Consider the following 22964-nt stretch of genomic DNA (forward strand, 5'->3'; position numbering starts at 1 on the left):
AAAGAGATTACAGAGCACTTGGCGTTTTCTGAAGCAGGCGTTAAGGGTTCAGGAACCTTATTGCACTTGCTGCTCTGAATTCTAATCTGTGGCTCTCTCTAAACTCCGGGGTCCCGTCTGTGCCCCCCACAGAGATAATCACATCCCGAGAAGCTCTCCAAGACCATGGTCAGTGCCAGGCCGTGGCCAGCCCAGCTCTTCCCCTGACCTCTCGTCGCTCTGCTCAGAGTCTCGAGGGGAAGGGGCAGCCCGGAGGAATGCAGTGGCCTCTTGAGCGCCTTCTGGGAGGCGGGGCCGGCTGGGAGCAGGGTACAGGGAGGACTGCTCTGCATCCTGTGCTCTGAGCAGATGTCTCCCCCTCCAGGTCTGGAAGAGGTCGGGGGCCTGGTTCTACAGAGGGATCCCCAAGTACATCCTGCCCCTGAAGACCCCCGGCCAGGCCGATCACCCCCACTTCCGACCATTGCCCACGGAGCCAGCAGAGCAAGAGCCCAGAAGTACTGAGAGCAGCCGCATCTACACGTGGGCCCGAGAGAGAGGTAAGTCCCCACTGCACCCTCTCCAGGATGGCAACCCACATCTGAGCCATCAGCCAACCAAGCAGCGCCACATGCACCAGGCCGGGGCCCGCCACCCGTCCACGTGGCTCACACTGGTCCTTGGCCCTCTCTGTGCCCTTGGCTCCCCGCCTGCATCACGTGGGTGGCTGGTCCTCAGCAGGGTGCTTGCTCGCATCAGGAGGGTCCCCTGGGGGCCGCTTCACCAGTAAGCACTAATTTGGGGGCAGCAATGCCATGGACAGCACTATGGATCTGTGCAGAAGTGTGATGTCAGTTGACGTTTTTTGCAAAGTATGAAAATGCATCTTTCTAAGGCAGGTCTGTACCACCTCTTTTCAGTGCTTGTCTATGTCTCAGGAAGGGGGACTCCTGGCTTCCCTGGTCTTAACAAGCAAAGAGACGGTGTGCCCAGGGCCCCTTGGCGTTTGTGGTGACTGCACTGATGTGGGTGTGTCCTAAGTGGCCACCATCAGAAGGAGAGCGCGCCCCATGGGTCATGATAACAGTGCTTGGGGTGGTGGACGGCTCTCCACTGCTTGCATGATGCTTTAGTGCTTGTGATTTTATTTTCAAAGTTCCTGGTCTCACAACAGACTCTGGAGGTGGACAGAACAGGTAGTTTGTAGCCCCATTTTATAGATGAGTAGCCTGAGGCCCAAAGAGGAGGGATTTTCTCAGTTCGCTGTGGCAGAGCGGGAACCAAAAGGTGGGGTCCTGCCCTTGGGGCTTTGACTCCTTCTGCCCTGAAATGTCAGAGTTTCAGCCCAAGACTCAGGGTCTGAAGGTCCTACATGAGACATGGCAGCCAGAGGGATGAGGGCTTATCCTGTTACTGGGGACGATGGACCCAAGAGAGTAGACATGGCAGCTGCTTCTGAGGGGCTCTCGAACATCTCCATGTTTGGATTACGACCTGGCATTTATCTTCATGTCACTTGGACTTCGGTTTTCTTGTTACAAAAGTAAGGCATGTTTATTAATACAGTTTTGAAAGTTGTCAAATGCTATAATTTAGAGGTAAAAGTCCCCTGTAGGTCAGCCCTTCCAGACATAACTGGCATCAACAGCTTGGTGTCTGTTCCCCAGATACTTTTTCTCGGCATCACTCGGGTTTTTGCAGCCAGCCTTCCTGCCTAATTCTCCTGGGCTCTGTTTGCCCTTCTAATTCCCATGAGTTCACCTTCCCTGCCATCACTGCCACAGAGCAGCCTCGGTGGGAACCACGGCAAGTGCAGGGGCAACCTGGGCAGTCAGGGGGCAGTGGGCGGCCAGAGGGGAGTCCCTTTTCCACCTTCAGCGCCGGGGCTTTCTCCTGCCCCAGCCCGGTCGGGGTGCATCTGTGTCCCTCAGACCGAGGGAAGAGATATGGCTGTGGAGGCTGAAGCTGGGGGACACTGGCAGGTCTAGAATGTTGTTTCCCGTAGATTGAGGAGGAGAGACCTTGAGGCCTCACCCCGAGGGGCCTCAGTGCCCTGTCTGCTCCAGCACCAGTGCAGCACACATGAGCACGCATGCTTGCACACACACACACACACACACACACACACACACACACACACACACATGCACGCACATCCCTAGGGAAGGGCAGGACCTTCTCTCGTCTCCTCAGCCACGCAGACACACAGATGCCCTTTTAATTATGTGGGCAAGGAGGCCAGCGGCCCACACACTTGGAGTTGGCACCGTTATTAACTGACTTTGCAGTGAGGCCGGGCCAGGCAATGTGGAGGTCCCCCCGACCCCGGTGTGAACTCGGTCTCCCTCCGCAGACTGGGTTGGAAGCCCCCCAGACCCCCAGAGCACGAGGCCGCTGGAAAGTGGCTTCCCCTCGCCATCTGCAGCCCCGTCACCAGTGGTGCGGGGTGCCAGGCAGCAGTCTGGGGTCAGAGCTGCGGTCTGTGGTCCAGATCAGAGCCTGTGTGCTAAGCCTGGCCCTCGTAGCACCCCATTCAGCCCCAACTGAGCTTGGGCCAGACAGAAACAGAGTGACCAGCACTGGGGTGTGGGCTCCCCCAACCACGCTGGAAGCTGTCTGCAGGCAGGGCCGTGTCTGTCCTGAACAGGCCGATTCCTCAGCACGTAGCATGGGAGAGGCACAAGGTAGATGCTTATTAGGTGATTGAGTGGAAGAATGAAGGAATGAACTACCCACCTGCTCCGGGATGTTTGAAAGGCCTATGGAGGGATTTTCATTAGGACCTCAGGCTCCCCTGGGTCAGGGGTCTGGTGGACAGCCCAGGAGGCTGTGAAAACCACCTTGCTCTCCCGAGGCAGCTCTCCTCCCGCATCCCTGTCTCCAGGGCTAGCCCCACAGTCCCTGCTCCCATATGTGGAAGCTGATCCTGACACCAGCTCCCTCTCTCTGACCACCGCCCCGTCACCGGACCCTGCCACACTCTCTCCTCTTTCTTTCACTCTCTCTCCCTCCCTCCCTCTTGGGCAGGTACACCTGTGTCTCCCAGCTTCTCCCCCGCCATCCCAGCTCACTTCACTTGGAAGAGGAAGGGGAATCAATAGATAGAAGCCAAGAAGTTTGCAGGCCACAGAGCAATCAAGTGAAATGTATTGATGTTTTTGAGGCAGGTCCCTTTTCTTCCTCCTTTAAATTGTCTTGGTTAATTTTTAATTACATGACCGTACCTGATAAATTTTTAACAAGTTAAACAATTCAAAAGTCTATGAAGAATCAAAATCTCTCCTGCCATCATCTCCGAACCCCTTTCTCCCTATTCCTACCAACATATACTTGATACAGGGTTATGTTTTCTTTTGTTTTTATTTTAACAACAAAGATAGCCTCTTACCCATAACTCTGCGTGTTGCTTTTTTCACTTAACAGAATATCATGGGCATCCCTCCAGGTCAACAGATACAAAAATTTTACTTTATTCTTTTTAATGGCTGAGTAAAATCCCATCATATCATATATTGTGATTTAATTATTCACCTATTGATGGACATTGAAATGACTTCTGGCTTTTTGCCACTGCAGGCCGTACCGAAACACCCTTATATGTATATGATGCTTCTGTTTCTGTAGGGCAGGTTTCCAAAAACGGGTTGTGTGTTTTAAATGTCAATAGACATTACCAAACTATATTCTGAAAATGTTACAGTTTTTTTTGTTTTTGTTTTTGTTGGCGGTACACGGGCCCCTCACTGTTGTGGCCTCTCCCATTGCGGAGCACAGGCTCCAGACGCGCAGGCTCAGCGGCCATGGCTCACGGGCCCAGCCGCTCCACGGCATGTGGGATCCTCCCGGACCGGGGCACGAACCCACGTCCCCTGCATCGGCAGGCGGACGCTCAACCACTGTGCCACCAGGGAAGCCCTGTTATAGTTTTTTATACTCACCTATACCTGCATCCTTGCCTGCCATGAATATTTTTGGTGTTTATCATTTTGGCCAGTAGGCTAGAAGAAAAATGATATTTCATTTTTCTAATTTGTACATTTGAACGTGTCTTCATGTCTTATTATTTATTGATTATTTAAGCTTCCTCTTTTAAAACTTGCCTGTTTAAACTCATTGCTCATTTTTTATTATGTTGTTTATTTTCTCTTACTGATTTGTAGATGCTCCTTAGGGGTATTAAATGGGTTGCAAACCTTTTTCTCCTTGACTTTATATTTTGTTTGACTTTAGTGTTTACTTATAGTATTTCACCAGTTAAAAACAATTTCTTTTCATTTTTGTGAAGTCAGATATGTCTTTCTTTTGCTTTGTGGCTCATAGGTTTCCTATCTTCCTTTGAAATGTCTTCTTCTACAAGGTTAAAAAATCTGTTAAATAAAAAATTTAAGTAGTATGAGAATAAAAGGAAATACTTAAATATGATAAAATTACCCAAAAAGCAGAAATGTAACACCAAATATCATATTAACTGATAAAGCACTGAAGCCATGTTCTATCAAAAGACAAGTCAAGAATACCTCCATCACCATCATTCAACAGTATACTGTAGTATTTAACTAATGTAGCAAGGCAAGAAAATAAAATAATCTGTCACTATTGGAAAAGAAAAAATTCTCTTATTTGCAGGTGATGTAATTGTATACCAAGAAAACCCAAGAGGGTCTATTCAAACAACCCACCAGGATTAATAAGAGAATTTGGGAAGTGACAGGACACAGAGTAAATCAATAGTTTACACCAAAAAATCAACATTTTTACTCTATACTGACTAATTAGAACTGGAAAAATCCATTCATAATTGCAACAAAAATTGTAAAATGCCCAGAAACAAATTTTAAAAAAGAATTATAGGTCAAACATGGAGAAAATTATAGAATCTTATCAAAGGACACACGGTGGAATATTACTCAGCCATAAAAAAGAATGAAATCATGCCATTTGCAGCAACATGGGTGGACTTAGAGGTTATCATACTGAGTGAAGTGAGTCAGACAAAGACAAATATCATATGATGTCACTTATATGTGGAATCTTAAAAAATGATACAAGTGAACTTATTTACAAAACAGAAATAGACTCACAGACATAGAAAACAAACTTATAGTTGCCAAAGGGGAAAAGGAGGGGAGGGATAAACTGGGGACTTGGGTTTAACAAATACACACTACTGTATGTAAACTAGATAAACAAGGACCTACTGTATAGCATAGGGAACTATATTCGATATCTTGTAATAACCTATAATGGAAAAGAAACTGAAAAAGAGTGTGTGTGTGTGTGTGTGTGTGTGTGTATAACTGAATCACTTTGCTGTACACCTAAAACATTGTAAATCGACTGTACTTCAATTTTTTTTTAAGTTACTATAGTCAAGAGAAACAGTGTAGTATTGTCACCAGGATAAATAGAATATTTATATAGATAAGTGGAACAGAATAGAAAAATAATAGACCTAAGGATGTATGGAAGCTAAACGTAGGTAGCTTTTCAGTTCAACAGGAAAATAACTGGTTTATTTATCAACCAGGGCTAGCATAATTAGATTTCCATCCCATTCCATCTGTATCCAGAAACACATTGCAGACAGATTAAAGATCTAAATGTTAGAAATAACACAGTGAATGTATTAGAGAAAGATTAGAAGTGTTTCTTTCCTCTGTGTCAAACTCAGAGATACTCTGGCGCCTACAGGACAGGTAGGCTGACTACCTGAGTTGGCTATGCTCTCCCTCCTGTGGACACTGGGTGTTAATTTTGGTCCAGGATTTGCATGCAGACCCCTTGGTGAGCCCCCTACAAGCTTACTCATAGCAGGACATTCATTCTTTCTGGGGTAGGGAAAGAATATGACCTGAGTTCCTCCTGTGACTGACCCTGGGTCTGACCTGGCTGCCTCTGGGGAAAGGGCTCCACCCTCCCAGCCAATCAATCCAACTGGACTGCGTGCTCCACGCTACTTTCCCTTGGCAGGTCCAAGTTTATGGCAGCAACAAATATAGTCAGTTTTTGTGTACTCCCAGGCCTCTTTGTTCCCTTGTAAAATATAAGGTGTAAATAGTGGAACCAGTACTGTGGGCTCTTAGGCCTTAATCTCTTTCGAGTTGGACCCACCCCTTCTGCAGGCATCTTTCCTCTCAGCTGGATTCCCACCCTCAGGCAGTGTGTGGAAAGATATTTGCTGGGTGTAGGGATATTAATCTGGCATATTTGGGTAATAAGAGATTACATTTTTTTTCTCATATACTTTTTTTTTTTTTGGCCGCGTTGGGTCTTTGTTGCTGCGTGGGGGCTTTCTCTAGTTGCGGCGGGCGGGGGCTACTCTTCGTTGCTGTGTGCAGGCTTCTCATGGCGGTGGCTTCCCTTGTTGTGTAGCGCAGGCTCTAGGCGCGTGGGCTTCAGTAGTTGTGGCTCGTGGGCTCTAGAGCGCAGGCTCAGTAGTTGTGCCGCACGGGCTTAGCTGCTCTGCAGCATGTGGGATCTTCCTGGACCAGTGCCCAAATCCATGTCCCCTGCATTGGCAGGCAGATTCTTAACCACTGCACCACCAGGGAAGCCCTTCTCATATACTTGAAAGCTTAGAGGAGGCAACTGCAGCTTTGGTTCAGCAGCTCAGTGAGGTCAGGACAGACGTCTTGATATTTCTTGCTCTTTCCCTCATGGTCACAAGATGATTGCTACAGTTCCAGCCATCACTATAAGGAAAAGAAGAAAGATTAAAGAGGAGGCTGGAAAATTAAGCTTTTCCCTTCTGCAGCCTTGCATTATAATAGAAGCAGGCTGGTACTTGGCCGGAGGAGCCTGATGCCCTGTTGATGGAGAGCTGAATTGATGTGACTGAAGTCGTTATGTGTGGCAGTTTTTCTCAGATAGGATTTTGTGCTTCTCTGCCTCCAAGGCCGAGGACACTTAACGTGATGGTGCTTATTTTCTTCAGCCCCCAGTGCTGTGACTGGGAGACAGCACTGCCCTGGGTCTGCTCTGGGGCTGGCCTGCCCCGCCTTTCCCAGCTGTGGCTGTACACCTGTGATGGGGTTGGGGCAGCGCTGAAGCCCCAAGTCTCGGGTCCATACAGTGCTCCGGGGGTATTTTAGGATGTGTGTCCTTTTCTCAGATGGGAGCCAGAGAGTCGAGGTTCCTGGGAGACCGACTCCTGGATCTGTGAGGCTTTGCTATATTCACCTCTCTTAGGGAGCCTGGGGCCAGGCAATGGTTGGGGGCCGGGGGCCCATCGCCATCTAAAGCTTTCGTCACTGCCCTGTGGACTGGCCGGACTGGGGAGGCCTTTCCATTCTGCCCGCCCCGCTAGACCCCAAAAAGCCCCAGCTGAACACAGGCAGGTGCCCTGAGTGCCCAGTAGCCACGAGGCAAACTCCCTTTCCCCTCCCCACTGAGGCCCGGGTGCAATCCCTCCCCAGGACCCTCCGCAGGAACCCTCCCTCCTCCCACCCTCCGTCATCCCCCTGAGCAGAGCGCAGGCTTCCTGGGTGTAACTGAACAGAATGACACACTGGTCACTTCAAGGTCTGTTCTGGAAAAGTACTTCGAGGTTTTGGATTTTTTCCAGCTGGGTAGTTTTAAGAAAAATCAGAGTTTCATTATCACTTTATTGGTTCACTACGTTTTAAACAAAATTTTTTTTAAAATCCCGAACTGTGGTTCTGTTTGCAGTCCAGTGAAAGCAAGCTTCGAGGTTGTTTGGGTTAAGCAGTCTGGTTCAGCTCAGCTGCAAATGTTTTCCTGGGGCCGCCCTTCCTGAATGAACCCTCAGCCAGCCTTCCCGCCCCTACGCCACCATCCCCTGTCCCCCTGGAGAAGCCGAGTCATCGGTACTGCATTGGCCTCAGCCAGAGCTCCTTGACTCACAGCCATGATCTCATCTGATGCTCAGAACAGCCTATGGGGCGGCTAAGGACGTGAAATTGGCTCTAAGTGATGGAGGACGAGTGGGGTGTCTGCCCAAGGTCACATAGGCTGCTGCTAAGAGGGCCTGGGATGCAGGCTTTTGAATCCCAGCCCACTCTCCTCCGCTCTGAGAGTAGCTCGGCGTAAAGCTGTTACCCAAGTCGCCACACACACTGGCTTTCCCCTTTCGGACTTGGTTCAAGGGTTTCTGGTTGCCAGGCTGCTGAGGAAGTTCTCCCAGAAGCAGGGATGGAGAGGTAGGCTTTCGAGGCCTGTGGGGATGGGGGGATATGGCAGCATCCCTGCTTCTCAGGGAACTCTCGGATCAGCTCCGTTCCCCAGCCTCTGCCCGTCCAGCAGCTGGTACTCAGCTGCAAGTCTGCATGCCCTTCAGTCTCAGCCTCTGCCCCTACTCTCAGGACCCATGTCCACACTTGGGGAGGACGCGATTGGCCCAACTCCCTCCTGCTCAGGATGCCCTTTATGCATCAAGCCTGTAACCTGTCAGACATTATAGATGGTGCGGCCCATTACACCCAATTGAGGATGCTTTCCCCAAAAGCAGAGCTGGGACAGAGCAGGGAGAAATTTGTATCTCTTGCTCAATAGCCATTGAATCACAGAATTGGGTGTTTTGTATCCTACAGGGCAGTGAGCTCCCCATCACTGGGAGCATTCAAGCAGAGGCTGGATATTATAGTAGGGATACTGTGGCTCAGAAACTGGGGGAAGCTTACTATGGGGCTTGTTACTATGTATCCAGAGTTATGACCCCATGTTGTGACCAGGGCTGGGGGGATGGGGACACAGTCTATGGCCCAAGATTGAGAAAGCCACATGGCTTTGAACCCGAGACCTCTGTCTCGTTAGCACAGAGCTGCAGCCGACTGAGCTAATAAGCAGTTTCGCGGCAGCCGTTTTTCCATCAAACGCATATGCTGTTTCCTGACTTCTTAAGGCAGTGTGCTATTTATACCAGTAGATCCATTCATTCTTAATGAGCCACGGTTGTGGATTGTAAAATGTTTTATTTTCAGACAGGATTGCTCACTGCCCAGAGCCAGTTGTTGCTATGCCGCCTTCCTTCTTTCTCTGTTCCTGAGAAATGAGTGTTTTGGAAGCTCCTCAGGGCGCTCAGCTGCCCTCTCCCCCACTCCCTCCTCACCCCCAGTGTTTCCCCAGCAGACTCAGAACTTGCCGTTTCTATCACACCAGGCTGAACGTGGTACATGGGCTCCCTGCAGCCTTCAGAGCAGCTGGGAGTGTGTGTTGTAGGGGGCAGACGGCGGGCAGGCTGGCCGAGGCTTGGAGAAGGAGGCAGAGTAGAGCAGGTCTTCGTCGTTTGGAGGTGGGATGCCGTCGGTCCTGGGTGGGTTGGACATTTGCTAGCGTTACAGGTCGCAAAGTGATGGAACAGTGACTCGATCCGACTCACTGCTTTAAATTCATTGACAACTTTTTTAAAGGTAGAGAATGTTCATTATAAAGAATATGGAGTTCTGGCTTCTTTTTTGAAAATCAGAAGGTCTGGCATACTGCCCCTCCCTGGAAAAATTGGACAGGCTAAGTGGCAGCTTCCCCCTTCACACAGGCCTTGCAGTCTCTGGTTTGCTGCAGTCCCCACCCCTCCCTATTGTCTCTCACGCTCTTTGATCATCACCCTTGCTGGGTTATTAAGGAGAAAGTGAAATAGTTCTTGTTTCCACATCCCAGTGAAAGAGAGAGACTAGAAGTTAGACCAACAGGGACACTTGTTGCAAAAACAGTGGGCGCACGTCTCTGTGGAAGTGAAGCCTTCTCATATCCAGCCCACCTCACTCACTGACCCTTCACCTGACCAGTGGGAGACAGGAGCCTGACCATGGCACATCTGGGTGTCCTTTCTCCTACCCTGACCCCACAAATCCCGCCCACGGTGGTTCTGCGCCTTCTGTGGAGGTGACCCACCGCTGTCGCCCCCAGGGCCTCGCCAATAAGGGCTTAAGAGGTCAGGCCTTGCAGAGCTCCTGTGTTTTAATAGGGGATCCCCGGGCAGGAAAACTTTAGTTTTGTAAAGTCCTTCTTCCTCTCTGGGCCTTGGTTTCCCCATGAGGAGGACGGGGGTGACGGGGACTGAGACAGAGAGTCTGTTCTCGTTCAGCTTTCATATCTCATGGCTCCAAATCCAAGGGGATGAGACTTTATGGAGGAATTTCTAACAGGTGGTAAAGCAGCTCCCAGACTGTACATTGAGGCTGTGTCTACCGGAAAGACCAGCCCCATTTCAGCAGTGGCCCCGTCTCACTCATACACACACACACACACACACACACACACACTCCGGGTATGTGCTGCCAGTGAAATCCCATCCCCCTCCCCCCACCCCATGCCCTGTGTTTGTGGTAAACAATCACTAAGTGCTTATGAAGTTCCGGAATCTTCCTTTCACGGTCCTGTCCCCGGGATTGTCTCTAATGCTTCACTATCACCTTCCCCGCCTCAGTTCGTCTTCCACCCTGCATGGGTTCTACAGTCCTGGGCAGCTGGAAGTACCTGGGCTTTTTTAATGTATAAATATAATAGAAACCACCAAATACACACACAGATGTGAGGCAGAAAGGACTGCTCAGAGAGGAGGGAGGAGAGGCTGCTTTTGAACCACCTGAGGAGGGCGCTGTGTGTCCAGCCCGGCACCCTGAAAGCCACTGACCCCGGTCTTCATGGTGTAGGTCTGCTGTTGGGGTCCAAAAAATAAATAAGCAAAAAGAAGTCATAGCTGGACAGTCATGGCTGTGGCTCCCACTAGCCGTTTAGGGATGGGAACGCCGTCCATCCCACCGGGGGCAGGAGAGGGGATGGTGGTGCTGAGTTGCCGGAGCCCACTGTGAGCCCCGCTTGGGCAAACACTGACAGTCAGTCTTCTGTGCGGCCACCGTTCTTCCAGGCTCAGCTGAGGGCCTGAGTGCCACTTGCCTGTTGGTCTGTGCAGGTGAAAGAGGCAGGTCTCAGCCTTCAGCTGCCGTGGACCACAGCCCATGCCAGGCTCTGTGCATTTGTGTAATCCCCTGACACCTGTGCTGGGGGGACTACTGTTGTCCCATTTTATAGAAGAGGAAACTAAGGCAGATAATTTACATTGTAATCTCGGCGTGGGCAGAACAAGAAATCCCCATGGTGTTCGGGAAACTTTGCCCTTTTCCCAAGTCTCAGGGAAACAGAGGCCTGGCCATGTCTTGCGTGGCTGTGTTTTGAGAGAGAAGCCCATGCGTTACTAATGTGTCTTGACCTTCGGATTCCTTGGTGAAGCCTAACGCTAGCTCGGTGCTGGCATGTGTGAATGGAGGGGCCACCCCCAGAATAGAAGCCCTGAGCTTCCAGGAGCCACCCTTGTCCCGACCGCTGCACCCCACCCCTGCCCCCTGCAGCCCTGTTGCCTGTCCTGGGCATCTTCGCTGACCTGGGGGTTGATTTTCCAAGAGCAGGAGGCCCTCGTTAGCCACACCACAGAGGCCAGGGGCATGGCTATCACTGCTCATTTGTCCCAACCCGATGGCACCCTCAGCTGATTGGATGACTCCAGCTGCAAGGTAAGGTCTTGGGACTCCTTGCCCCCGCCAACCCTGCAATCCCCAACTGAGCTGAACTGGGGAAACAGGCCCCACCCCCAGGCAGCCCGGCTGCAGCTGAGCAGATGACCGCAGAACTCTCGCCAAGTGCAACACAGCACACCCCTCTCCAGCCGCTCACCTGCCTCGCCGTGTGGACCTGCAGCTTAATTCCGCCCACTCTAGATTTCTCGGCCTTTGGGGACCTGGTGAAGTGAATAAATCTGGGCCCGCCTGCCCTGTCTGACTCCAGTAAGCCCTCGGAGATAACAGTGCTGACTCCACTCGGCTCCCCAGGCCTCTCCCCAGGCCTCTTGTCCATCACAGGGTGGAGGCCGGCCCCACGGATGGGGCCAGGATGATTTCCGCTCGCTGGTCCAGGCGTGGCGGCAGAGGCTGGGAGAAGCTGTCTGTCCGGTGATCTCCATACAGGAAGGAGGGGCCGGGCCGCCCCTGTCTCAGTTGCTCCTGGGGTCCACATGGAGTCCGGGCAAAGCTGGCAGCCCAGCCCCCCACCTAGGCTCTGAGATCAGATGCCATGGGCCTGAGCAGGGACTGAGATTCCAGCCCCGGTGAGGGAACCTGAGGGATACACCCTGAGGCTAGACCCTGAGGGGACGTGAACGTGATAGACAGAGACAGAGGCGGAGACCCAGAGACAGATGGACAGACATGTGCAGAGACTGGAGAGTGAGAGAAACCAACCAAAACAGAAATAGGGATCAAGAGACAAACCCAAGGGCTTCCCTGGTGGCGCAGTGGTTGGGAGTCCGCCTGCCGATGCAGGGGACGCAGGTTTGTGCCCCGGTCCAGGAGGATCCCACGTGCCGCGGAGTGGCTGGGCCCGTGAGCCATGGCCACTGAGCCTGCGCGTCCGGAGCCTGTGCTCCGTGGCCAGAGAGGCCACAACAGTGAGAGGCCTGAGTACCGCAAAAAAAAAAAAAGAGACAAACCCAAGAAGACTCAAAACACACAGGGACATAAAGACACACAAGAGAGGTAAAGAAAGACAAGAGAAGCAAAGGCAGAGAGAGAGCTTTTTTTCAAACCATCAACAAGAGAGGCACAAAGAGATGAGGTCAAAGACAAAGGCGCAGAGACCTAAAGAAGGACAGACAGACAGCACTGACGTCATGGAGTGGATGAAGATGCGTTTTGCATCCCAGCAAAGGAACTGTCAGGAGGTATGCACCCACTTTGCTTCATCTCTGCCACAAATCAGAAGCAGTAACCTGCCAGAGAGAAATAGTGCAGAGCACATCCAAGCCAGACCAGCCCCTCGTCCCCTAGGTGCCTGAGTCCGGAGCCTTCCTTTTGAGCCTATCCTGGCTCTGGAGAAGCCCACCACCTGGCCGTTGTGTTTCCTGTTCTCTGTCAGGGATGCCTGGCACACCCCAGTCCCAGCATTTCTATCTGCCAAAATCATGCCCATCTTTAAATTCCACCTCTTCCAGGAAGTCCTTCCTGACTTCTCCTTTCCCTGAACACTTTCCACCTCCCCTGCAGAGTATCATGTTCTCCCTGGAAGGAGCTGTTTTTATCTTCCATCCGTCCATCTCCCATTCTGTCTGGAGCTCCTCCAGCCAGGGCAGGACCACAGGATTTCAGCGCTGGCGACCACATCACTATTGACCTGAGGATTCATCTTCGTTATCTGGTACCTCCTGTCTGTCTGCAAGCCCCAAGGAGGGAGTTAATTAAAATCAATGGCAAATGAATAAGCAAGCACAGGAAACCCTCCGCTCCCCAACTCTCAATTCCTGGCCTGGTCTGTGCTGTCCCTGCTGAGGTCCCAGGTGGCAGCCTGGAAGGGGGACCAAGGAGGGAGAGCTCCCGGGTCCCACTCCCTCACCCCTCCTTCTGTGGTGGTCCTGTGACTATCCCCACCTCAGAGATGAGGAAATGAGGCCCAGGGTGATCAGGCAGCTGGACAGGGAGGGTCATCCGGATCTCCTGACTCTGAGTCCAGGAGGGAGGGAGGGAGGAAGGCTCTGAGCCTCTCTCGCTCCACCCAGCCTATCCCTATGAGGACAGGCCCCCTGGCCTTGGGACTACCTTTCTTATTGTCCAGACCCTGACTCTCTGGGACCCTGGAGGGAGTTTCCAAAACAAAGGAAGAGCCCGTCCTGGGGCCTGGGGTTTGGAAGAAGAGAAGGTTTTGCATGAACAGTGCACTTCTCTCCCCAGAGCCCACTCATCCCGTGTCCATGGCAACCAGCCTCCGACAGCCCCTCCCCGCATTAGTCTGTGCCTAGCTCAGGCTGAGGCCACCATTGCCTGGCTCGCTCATCCCACTTGAGTGTCCTTTTGGGAGAGGCTGCAAGGAGGCGCCTGCCTGGTGGAAAGCCCAGCCCGAGCTGGCTCGCCACCACCTTGCTGACCACCATCAGTCCTGCTGTCTCTGCACAGTGCCGCGTTTTCTCCTGCTGCGTGCCTGCTTGGCCCAAGGCCCAGTGATGGGGGCTGAGGGAAGGAGCCAGACACCAATTAAGACGTGACCGTGTCCTGAAGGGGCTCCTGGTACAGTTGGGGAAGTCGAGGCAGGTGTTTGTAGGAAAAGAAATGCAATGCCAGGGGTTGTCTGAGAGGGGCCAGAAGAGCTGCGCCAGCAGTTGTGGGGAGAGTGAAGGAGGGCCTGTCTTCCATCCTTGGGCTGGAGAAATTTTCCAACAGGGGCACGGTTTGGATGGGTTCCCGGAGGATGAATTGGAATCTAATTTTCAAAAATGTGTATAGGCTCGTATAGCTTTTTAGACTTGCAGTGCTTTTTGTCCTACTTGATCTCTTGGTCTTATTTTATTGGTAGTTGTTATTGTGTCTATTTTACAGATGAGAAGACTGAGGTTCAGAGAGATGTAGGTATTTGTCCAGGAGTGTCCAAAGCAGAGCTAGAATTCAACCCTAGATGTTGGGAGTGAACTAGACGTTTTTCTCACACACATTGCAGCCCCTGCCTCTGGCGGGAAAAGGCATGTTGAGGAAACAGAGGATGAACTGGCCTGCCTGCAGGGGACCAGAGCCCTTGGGGTGAGGCCAGATCATGGGGTGCCCTGCATCCTGGGCGAGGAGGAAAGAGCAGAGATTCCTACAATAGTTAGGCCTGGGTTCAAATCCCAGCTCGGCCTCCAAACAGCCTCTGAAGGCACCTAGTGCCTCCAATGTCTTATGAAACACAACTTGGAAATCTAAGCTCCCCGGAAAAAGTGAGTCCACCCCTGTGAGGTTGGCCCGGGCACCGAACATGGTGAGTGCAGAGGCCAGCTCTGTGCCAGATGGTGTGGGCCATGAGTTCAGGATGCATCCCCCCCCCATCAAATAAAATAGCTCCCATTTATCAGGTACCTACCATGTGCCAGACACTGCCTGTGTTATCTCTATTAATACAACAACCCAGGAAAGGATCCATCGTTACCCCATTTCATAGGTGGGCCTGCTGAGCACAGAGAGGTGAAGAAACCGACCCAAAGTCCCACAGCTGGAAAGTGGCAGAGCCAGGACACTGTGTGACTCAGAGCCTCTTCACCACCCCTGCACCTCGCTCCTGCTGCCACCAAACAGAGCCCCAGACTTGGGAGGCATCTTGGTGGGATTTCAGGCTGCAAGCCTGGCCCTACTCCCAGGTGGGGCAGCCCTCACCTGTCCCCATGCGGACAGCTCTGTGACTCTTCTCTGCAGCTGTGCCCGCCTGGTGGGCTGGGTAAGGCTAACTGGGGACGTCTCTGCATTCCCCAGGGCCTTATCTTTCCTTTACATTAAAAAAAAAATTTTTTTTTTGCTTTTAGTATGCAAAATTTTCCACCATCTGCGTTGCCTTTGGCAGAATATTTGCTGAAAATATCTCTCTTCCTCTCTAATTCCCGTAATTTCTTGGGGCTTTGGGAGCCTCCAAGCAGAGCCGCAGATGCTCACAAGGGCCTCCCGAGCTTACAGGCTGCTGGCTGTCCTTGTGCCAGGCAGGCAGACGTTGTGTGGCCCAAAAGTCACATCTCCCCACCGCTCAACCGGAGTGGGGCACTGGGGTCTCTCCACTGATGGAACAAACCTGACCTGAAGTTGAATCCTAGGATTCAGACCCAGAGTGGCTGTCTAGGTTGGCCTCTTTTTGTGTGTGATGAAGCCCTGAGAGGTGTCCCCAGGGTCACAAAGAGAGATGGTGGCAGAGGAGAGGCAGGAAGCAGGTCCCCCAAATCCCAGTGCAGTGCTGTGAGGTCCAGTGGCCAGCATCCTGCCTGTCCCCTGGACCGTCCCAGGCAAGGTATCTCCACAAGCCAGCAGCTGCCACATGTTCTTTGAGGCAGTCAGGAAAGACTTTCCAAAAGGGAAGACTTCCCCCCACCTTCATGTACCAAAACTCTGAGTTTCCATGGTGACAGTCAAATTGCAAATCCATCCAAGAGTGAGCCAGGGGAAAAAAAAAAAAAAAAAGCTGGCCTCTCCCCAGAGAAGCAGGCATGGCTGGTGCTGGGGCTGTCCGCTTCTGAGGATGAGAGCTGGGCAGAGTGGGGCAGCCCTGCTGCGGCATGATGGGAAAATCTCAGGGACGCCAGGTCCCCAAGCAAGTGGTCCAGGGGCTCAAGCCACTGCAGAGGGGGAGGCCCCCCTCCTCCCTGCCTCCTGGCAGAGCCCGGGTGAATCCATTTAGTGACACCTCCTTCTTGGGGAAGCTATCGGGACAGTCTTCTCCCTGGTGTTTTCCCATTTTCAATCTGAAAATCAGGCGTGGGCAGAATACAAGCGCTCGTCACTGACGGAACCATCCTAGACTCAGCCTTTGGGGAATAAGAGGAAAAAACTCAGCCTCCAGACACACAGAGTGTTTTCTTGAGGATGGAAGGGCAAGAGTCAAAAGATTTATGAGCCTAAAAGCTTTGTTAATAGACCTGGAAGATTTACGATCGCAGCTGCCGTGCAGGGAAAAAGGTGGCAGCGCAATCGAATGGCAAATTAGCCAAGGTTCAGGTTTTAACAGCAACATTTGGAGGGGGAGGAAGAAGAAAAACTTCTTCCCTTGCTGCCGAAGGAGTATTTGGATAAACAGCGTTTGCACTGGGCTGTGTCCAGGGATGTTCTCCACAGTGTCTCCTTGGTGCGTTTCTTTCCCACTGACATAAGTGCCGAGGCCAGGTGTCAACACTGCCGACTTCCTTGGGTTTATTCCTTTCGAGTGGGGTTTATTAGAGTGGACTAGAAATGGGATTGAGTTTGCACCACAGAGACCTCTAAGCTGAGGCTTGGCCCCCTGCTTGAAATCGCAGACACAGTGAGCAAGGATGCTTGAGCTGAGGGAGACGAATCCAAAAGGGATGAGTCGTTGGCTGGCTGCTTCTCTGCTCTGTGATGTCTTTGTGAGCTCAGTTGTCATCTGGGGCTGTTCCCCCCCTTCCATGGCTGTGGCCCTTGTCTATAAAAGGAAACAAAAAAACAAGACAACTGACTGTCACTTGGGGAGGTTTATTTTTTCTAAACCTTGCACAGCATAGGCACCAAGTGGGAACTAGGCAATATGGCCGCCGAACCCCACCTCCAGGGTTGGTGCTTGGACAACACATACCCCTCCCAACAAAAAAATGCTCTTGCAACGTAGCATAGCAGTCTCCTCGCGGCTTAAGCCCACTCCTAGCTCAACGCTGTGACCGTGTACCACAGATGACAGAACAGGGAGCAGAGTGAAGAAATAGGGTGAGTGAGTAACCACCATAACCCGAGTCCTGGGATGTCCCTTCCCATCGTCTCCTTTCAGGCTCTTGGCATGTTGTGCCCTGTGGCATCTGCTCATTAGCACCAAAGAATCCAGGCATTATTTCCATACCATGGAGCCCCGTGTCATGTCCCCTACCCCCCACTGCCTCAGCCTCATATTCTCCACCCTGCCCCAGAATTTTGAAGGTCCTGCATATCAAACATGGGGGAGACGGAACATTCCAAGTCAGGAAAAAGGAATAAATTATCCGTAAGCGTCTCTGCCGAAGAGATGGGGAAACCAATGTGAAGAACAGTAACCGTGTTCCCCTCAGGGATTTCCCACCGCTTAACAGGCTGCTGGACACCCCCTCCTCCTGCTGCGGGAGGGGGCAGAATCCTCCCCAGTTCCTTTGCATCTGCCCCTAGGGAGACATGGGGAGCTGCTTGCTACCTCCCGCCACCTCCCACTCCCTTTGTCTGAGGACCCACAGAGTTGGCATTTAGTCAGTCAGTGAATGAGCCGAAAATACGTAAATGCTTATAAAACTCATGCCCATAAGATCGGGTCTCGGTGGATTCATAATCAAAGAAACCCAGTCTGGGACCTAAAACGCGATTGCAAAATAAGTCAGGCCTTTCCTTGCGTTTCTCAGATATTGTAAAGGGGGCATGTGGACCACAACCCCTCCCATCCCCATCTCTTTTTGATTCTACATCACAAGAGCCCAGAAAGCCAAAGCAGAACTCTTCCTTGAGGGCAAGAAGGGAAAGAAACAGCAGAAGAGGCAAAATCCTTGAGCAGACAGAGGAAGGCAAAGCTGGAAGCAATCCTGTTGGCATCGTTCTTGTCCCACCCCCACGGATCAGGCTCTGCAGGAGAAGCTCGCCAGCCTTAACTGTGGTGCAATTTGTCCCCTGCCCTCCAGGATCCTCTCCGTCTGCTGGGGGAAACACACACAGAACACTTAAAGCGGGAAGTAGTTGCTGCAGGTGTAGCAGAACACACAAGGCGTTCAGCCAGACAGGTGGGAGCCATAGGGAAGGCTTCCTGGAGGAGGTGGTACCCGAACTAAGCCAGAAGAAGAGGGGTGGGCAGGGCATTCTGGGTAGAGGGAAGCCAGTCCCTGCAGGAGGTGCTGACCAGCAGTTTGGCAGGGGCTCCAGGCCACGTGGGGCCAGAGGAGCCCCAGATAGGAGAGCCAGTGAAACTGGCAAGATGTGGGGATGAGGGAGGGAGAAGAGCCAATTAGTCATTAAAGCTTTCGAAGCACGGCTGCCCTGCTGTGGAAGCACAGGGTCAAGGATCTCTTAGGCTGAAGTGGTCAGCCAGCGCCAGCCCCTCTGGTTGCTTGGTTCTATGACTTGTGACTTTCTTAGCTGAAAGGTGACACAGGCCGAAGGCATGAAAACTTTCCAGAAGGCTCTAGATCCAGGTGGAAGCTACATGGCCTAGGTTCTGCCATTTCCCTTCCTGGAACCACTGTGGGCTTCCCTAACTGACCAGACTGTCTCCCTGCCGGGCCTTAATGCAATTTCAGGATTCTCCTCTACACGCTGCTCCAGAGGGGCCTAGAGCATCAGATGAAACCTATTAGCCGCCCTTGATATAGATTGATTTTGTTTCCAGTATCATCTCCCACCAAACATGTCCCTATGGCTCAGGTTTGTTCTACAGATCAAGGTGCCTAGCACAGTGCCTGGCAGAAAGCACTCAACTCCCTCCGTAACCAGCGTATTGCATTCCTGGGGAAGACACACTGACGCTTACCCCACCCGCTGAGTTAGTCACCTATGCGAGCTGGTTACCTGTGATCCCAAACCTTCCTGTGCAGTTATACTTGCTATTATAATTACATCATTTAGTTAAATGTTATATAAATTGATGACAAAAGTCAGAAAAGACACAGAGTCCTTTCATTAAAACCAAGACTTTGGAAAGACTTGGTAGGAGTCACTTGCTTAAAAAGGCTATTGAATTAGGTGTAGGCAGCACAACTGTTAAAAAAAAAAAAATGGGAGAAAGAAACGGAAAAATAGAGGATTCCTGCTTGCCCGTGTCTTCAAGATCTGCTCCAATAAGAAACTGAACCTGAGAATCACAGTGCGATATGGATGCAGTTTAGACACAAAAGACCGTGTGGGTCGATCTCAAAGAAGCACCCAAGCCCTCCATCAAAAGATTGGCGAATGGGGCTTCCCTGGTGGCGCAGTGGTTGAGGGTCCGCCTGCCGATGCAGGGGACGCGGGTTCGTGCAAAAAAAAAAAAAAAAAAAAAAAAAAAAAAAAAGATTGGCGAATGGATGTACATTTCTATGCTTAAAATTAAAATGGAGTTTAATGTATGAATAGATCCTGTATTATGACTCCCACTGTTGGCTAACCAGCCAAATATGGTTGCATTTAGTCCAGAAAAGAGGGTTTCCACCACAGCAGGTGCTCACTGTGGGAGCTCCCCCTCCCTCCCCTTCCCTCTCCTGGGGTTCCAGCCCCACCAGCCTTGCTCCTTCTGCATTCACAAGACCCCACTGGAAGTTGCTGGATGAGCTGGGATGAGAGCCCAGGCCTGCTGGCTCCCAGTTCCGTTCTTCTGGTGGAATCAGAGTGGTTACAAACACAGGCTGTGGAGCCAGCCCGCCAGAGTAAGAATCCCACTGTGGGCAAGGGCCTCGGTTTCCTTGCCTGTGAAATGGGGACAATGCTATTTCCTATCTTGCAGCGTTGTTCTGAAGCTTCCTTGAGTTAGTGTATGTCAGGGGCCTGGAGCCCTCCATCAGGGTCAGCGAGGACTGGAATTATCCCTGCAGAGCATGGCCGGGCACCTTTAAATGTTGCCAGGTGCAGCTGGGCCTGCACCAAAGTGGGTAATCAGCTCCTCCCAGCAAGAGGCTTCTGATTCAGCCACAGGGAGGGGGTGATGGGTGGAGATGGCTGCCTGAGGACTGAGCCCTTCCTTGCCGGTACTGGTCATACTGGGCACCGCACCCCCGAGTCCCCGCCTCCTCGCACCGGGACTCACCTCTTTGACTGACAGAAAGGAGTACCCTGCCATCCCTATCCCCGGACCACTGTCCCCGTGCCCCAAACACCAGGGCCGGCAGAGGTCCTATGCCACTTTGTCCTGGAAGGAAGAGGCCTGCCCTGGTCCCCTCTGTCTGACACGCCTGCCGTGCACGCACACCTCCTGTGCTGGTGTCTCTTTTCCAGTGGTTTCCAGCGACAGTGACAGTGACTCAGATCTCAGCTCCTCCAGCCTGGAGGACAGACTCCCACCCACTGGGGTCAGGGACCGGAAAGGCGACAAACCCTGGGGGGAATCAGGTAAGTGTGGGAAGCAGCCCTGTTTGTTTCCCAAGCCCCCGGGGCAGTGGCTTTGCTGCTTCCACAGGCTACCGCTCCCTAGTGGCTCCCCAGTGGATGGGTCTGTGGACTTGTTCTAGATCCGGGAGGCAAAATGGGCCATCAGCTGGGAGGGCTAGGAGCTAAAGTGTTGGCATCACTCAAGAACAGATGGAAAGGGGAGTTCCCTGCCGGCCTATGGTTAGGATTCCGGCTTTCACTGCCATGGGCCGGGTTCAATCCCTGGTCAGGGAACTGATCCCACAAGCTGTGTAGAGTAGCCAAAAAAAAAAAACAAAACATATGGAAGGGAAGCTCAGGTATATATGCAGAGAAGGCCTGGGGGCACATTTTCCATTCCTTTCCTTTAGACACATGAAGGACCTTCCCAGGAAAAGGACCAGCTTCATTCAGAGTCACTCCAAAGGTTAGAACTGGGATACTTGCGTGACATTTCAGGCTGAATTTAATACCTAAGAAGAAAGCTTTTCAGTAACTGCCTCAAACTGGAAGGAAATGGAAGGCTGGGTGATCTTCTGCCAGAACTGATACGGAAGGAATTCCTGCCGGGGGGTGGCAGTCTGGACTAGGTCAGAGATGCCAATGCCTGGCACTCCTGTGCCCATGGCAGACATTACCAGTTGATCACGGTACTCTCTGCCACAGAGCCTGACATGGCTTCGGAATCCTCCCGCATGCAGTTTTCCCAGGGATCAGTATCAGTAGGTGGGGATGATGCATGAGGTGAAAACTGTCCCTGGACTAGATGATCTCTTAGGCCCCTTCAGGCTGCAGATTCTCTCTTAGGAAAGTGTGGAGGACACTTACATGCCAGCCTTGGTTGCTAGGGCAGGTTTTACGCTCCTCACTTCCCACTATCGCAGCTCGTGTCCCCTCTCTTCACACCGGCTCTCAGCTGCGGCCAAGCGGGTCAGGAGGTGGAAAGATGGAGTGCAGTCTGCAGGCCCCACCTCTGCTCTCTGAGCCGGGCAGGGGCTAACATCCGTGTCTGAGTGAGGATTCTTTAGTCTGCAGAGGCAGCAGTGAATGTCCCTCTTGTTGGGTTAACAGAAATGTACACGCTTCCCCACGACACCCTCCTTCTCCGAGGGCAGGACAGACTCGTCCTCACTGCCAGTTTCCATGTGGGTAACTACTTGTTCCTTAGTGAAATGACCTCAGGGTCCATTCGATTGCCTTTGTAGGTGGTGGGCCAGTCGGCAGTGGCCAGAGGGTGGAGTCCCGCTAGAACATGGCAGCCGTGTGGATGGGGAAAGGGGGTGGCGGTTCCCAGGGAAAGGGGCTCTGGCAGACGGTCCCGTAGATACAGGTCACAATTCCAAATGAGGAGACTTTAGATCAGCTCCTTGTCAGGCTGAGATGGTCCCTGTCTCGGTTCAAGGCCCAAAAGACGCAGCCCTGAACCATTCATGTGGTTTCTTGCAGGTGGCAGCGTGGAGTCATCAAAGATGGGGCCTCCCCGCCCACCCAGCCACCTCTCAGGGAGCCAGAGCAGCCTGGCCATCGAGACGGGACCGGCTCTGCGGACCCACAGTGGGGGCCCCACCCAGGCCGGACCCAAAAGGCCACAGTGAGTACCAAGCTCCTCCTTCCATCGTACCCACCTCCTCTCTATCTGCATCCCCCCCGGGGGGTGTTTTCAGTTCTCTGCATTTTTGAGTCCTGTACCAGGTGCCTGTCGAACAGAGGCAAGCCAGGCCCATCCGTGGCCACAATGAACAGAAAGAGGGACCCAAAAGGACAGTGGTGACTGTCCCTATCCGTTCTCAGTAACTGTAACAATGGCTGTTTCCATCCTCTGCTTTATGAAATGTATAATCTTTCAGAGCATTTCCCTTCCTGCCTAACAGTCACAGTAACTCTGTTCTCAGAGCACCTGCTAGTCACCAGGCAGTGCGTGCCCAGCCTGGGCTGGGTGCGGTGGGGGACAGTCCCTGACCTCCAGAAACCTACTGCATAGCTGAGGAAGGCAAATCAGCTCACCCAAAACAGAGCCCAGGCCAGGGCAGGCCCAAACCCTAAGAGGGAGGATTCAGGACCCCTAGAGCTGACGGCATGGAGGCCGGCCTGCCCTTGCACTTCCAAGGTCAACTTTCGTTCTCTTGGCCAAACAGACAGGAGGCTCATTATCCCCGTGTGATGGGTGTGGAAGCCAAGGGCAAGAGTCCAAGCTCCCACCGGCCCCGGCCAACCTGAGGTCACCATGCACCTGGGGGACAGGGGAGTCCTCACACTCAAGCGGGAGAAAATTGTGCAGGTACCCGATCGGCGCCCAGCCTCCTCCCAGAAAGAAGCCCCAGCTGGACTTAGTGCGTCTACAACCGGAGGATCCATGGTGCACGCTGCGTGGGTCAGCGCAGCAGCTGGTGCCCCTGCCGCGCACGGGGACGGCTGCAGGCCTGCTGGGCTGGGGAGTACCCCCCAGGAAACCCTGTGGGAGCGCCCCTCCCCTCCCCTTTC

General features: G+C 52.4%; 1 protein-coding gene across 1 annotated transcript in view; it reads left to right on the forward strand.

Annotated features, from left to right (window-relative positions):
• The window catches only part of RPH3AL (rabphilin 3A like (without C2 domains)), a 97931-nt gene that overhangs the window by 72931 nt on the left and 2036 nt on the right, over positions 1-22964 (forward strand). Inside the window, 4 exon segments of the mRNA XM_024736366.1 lie at positions 365-539; positions 20352-20465; positions 21930-22004; positions 22007-22074. Of these exon segments, the coding sequence (XP_024592134.1) occupies positions 365-539; positions 20352-20465; positions 21930-22004; positions 22007-22074 (432 nt within the window).

The sequence above is a fragment of the Neophocaena asiaeorientalis genome, unplaced genomic scaffold (genome assembly GCF_003031525.2).
Source record: "Neophocaena asiaeorientalis asiaeorientalis breed wild unplaced genomic scaffold, Neophocaena_asiaeorientalis_V1.1 scaffold129, whole genome shotgun sequence".
Lineage (NCBI taxonomy): Eukaryota > Metazoa > Chordata > Mammalia > Artiodactyla > Phocoenidae > Neophocaena > Neophocaena asiaeorientalis.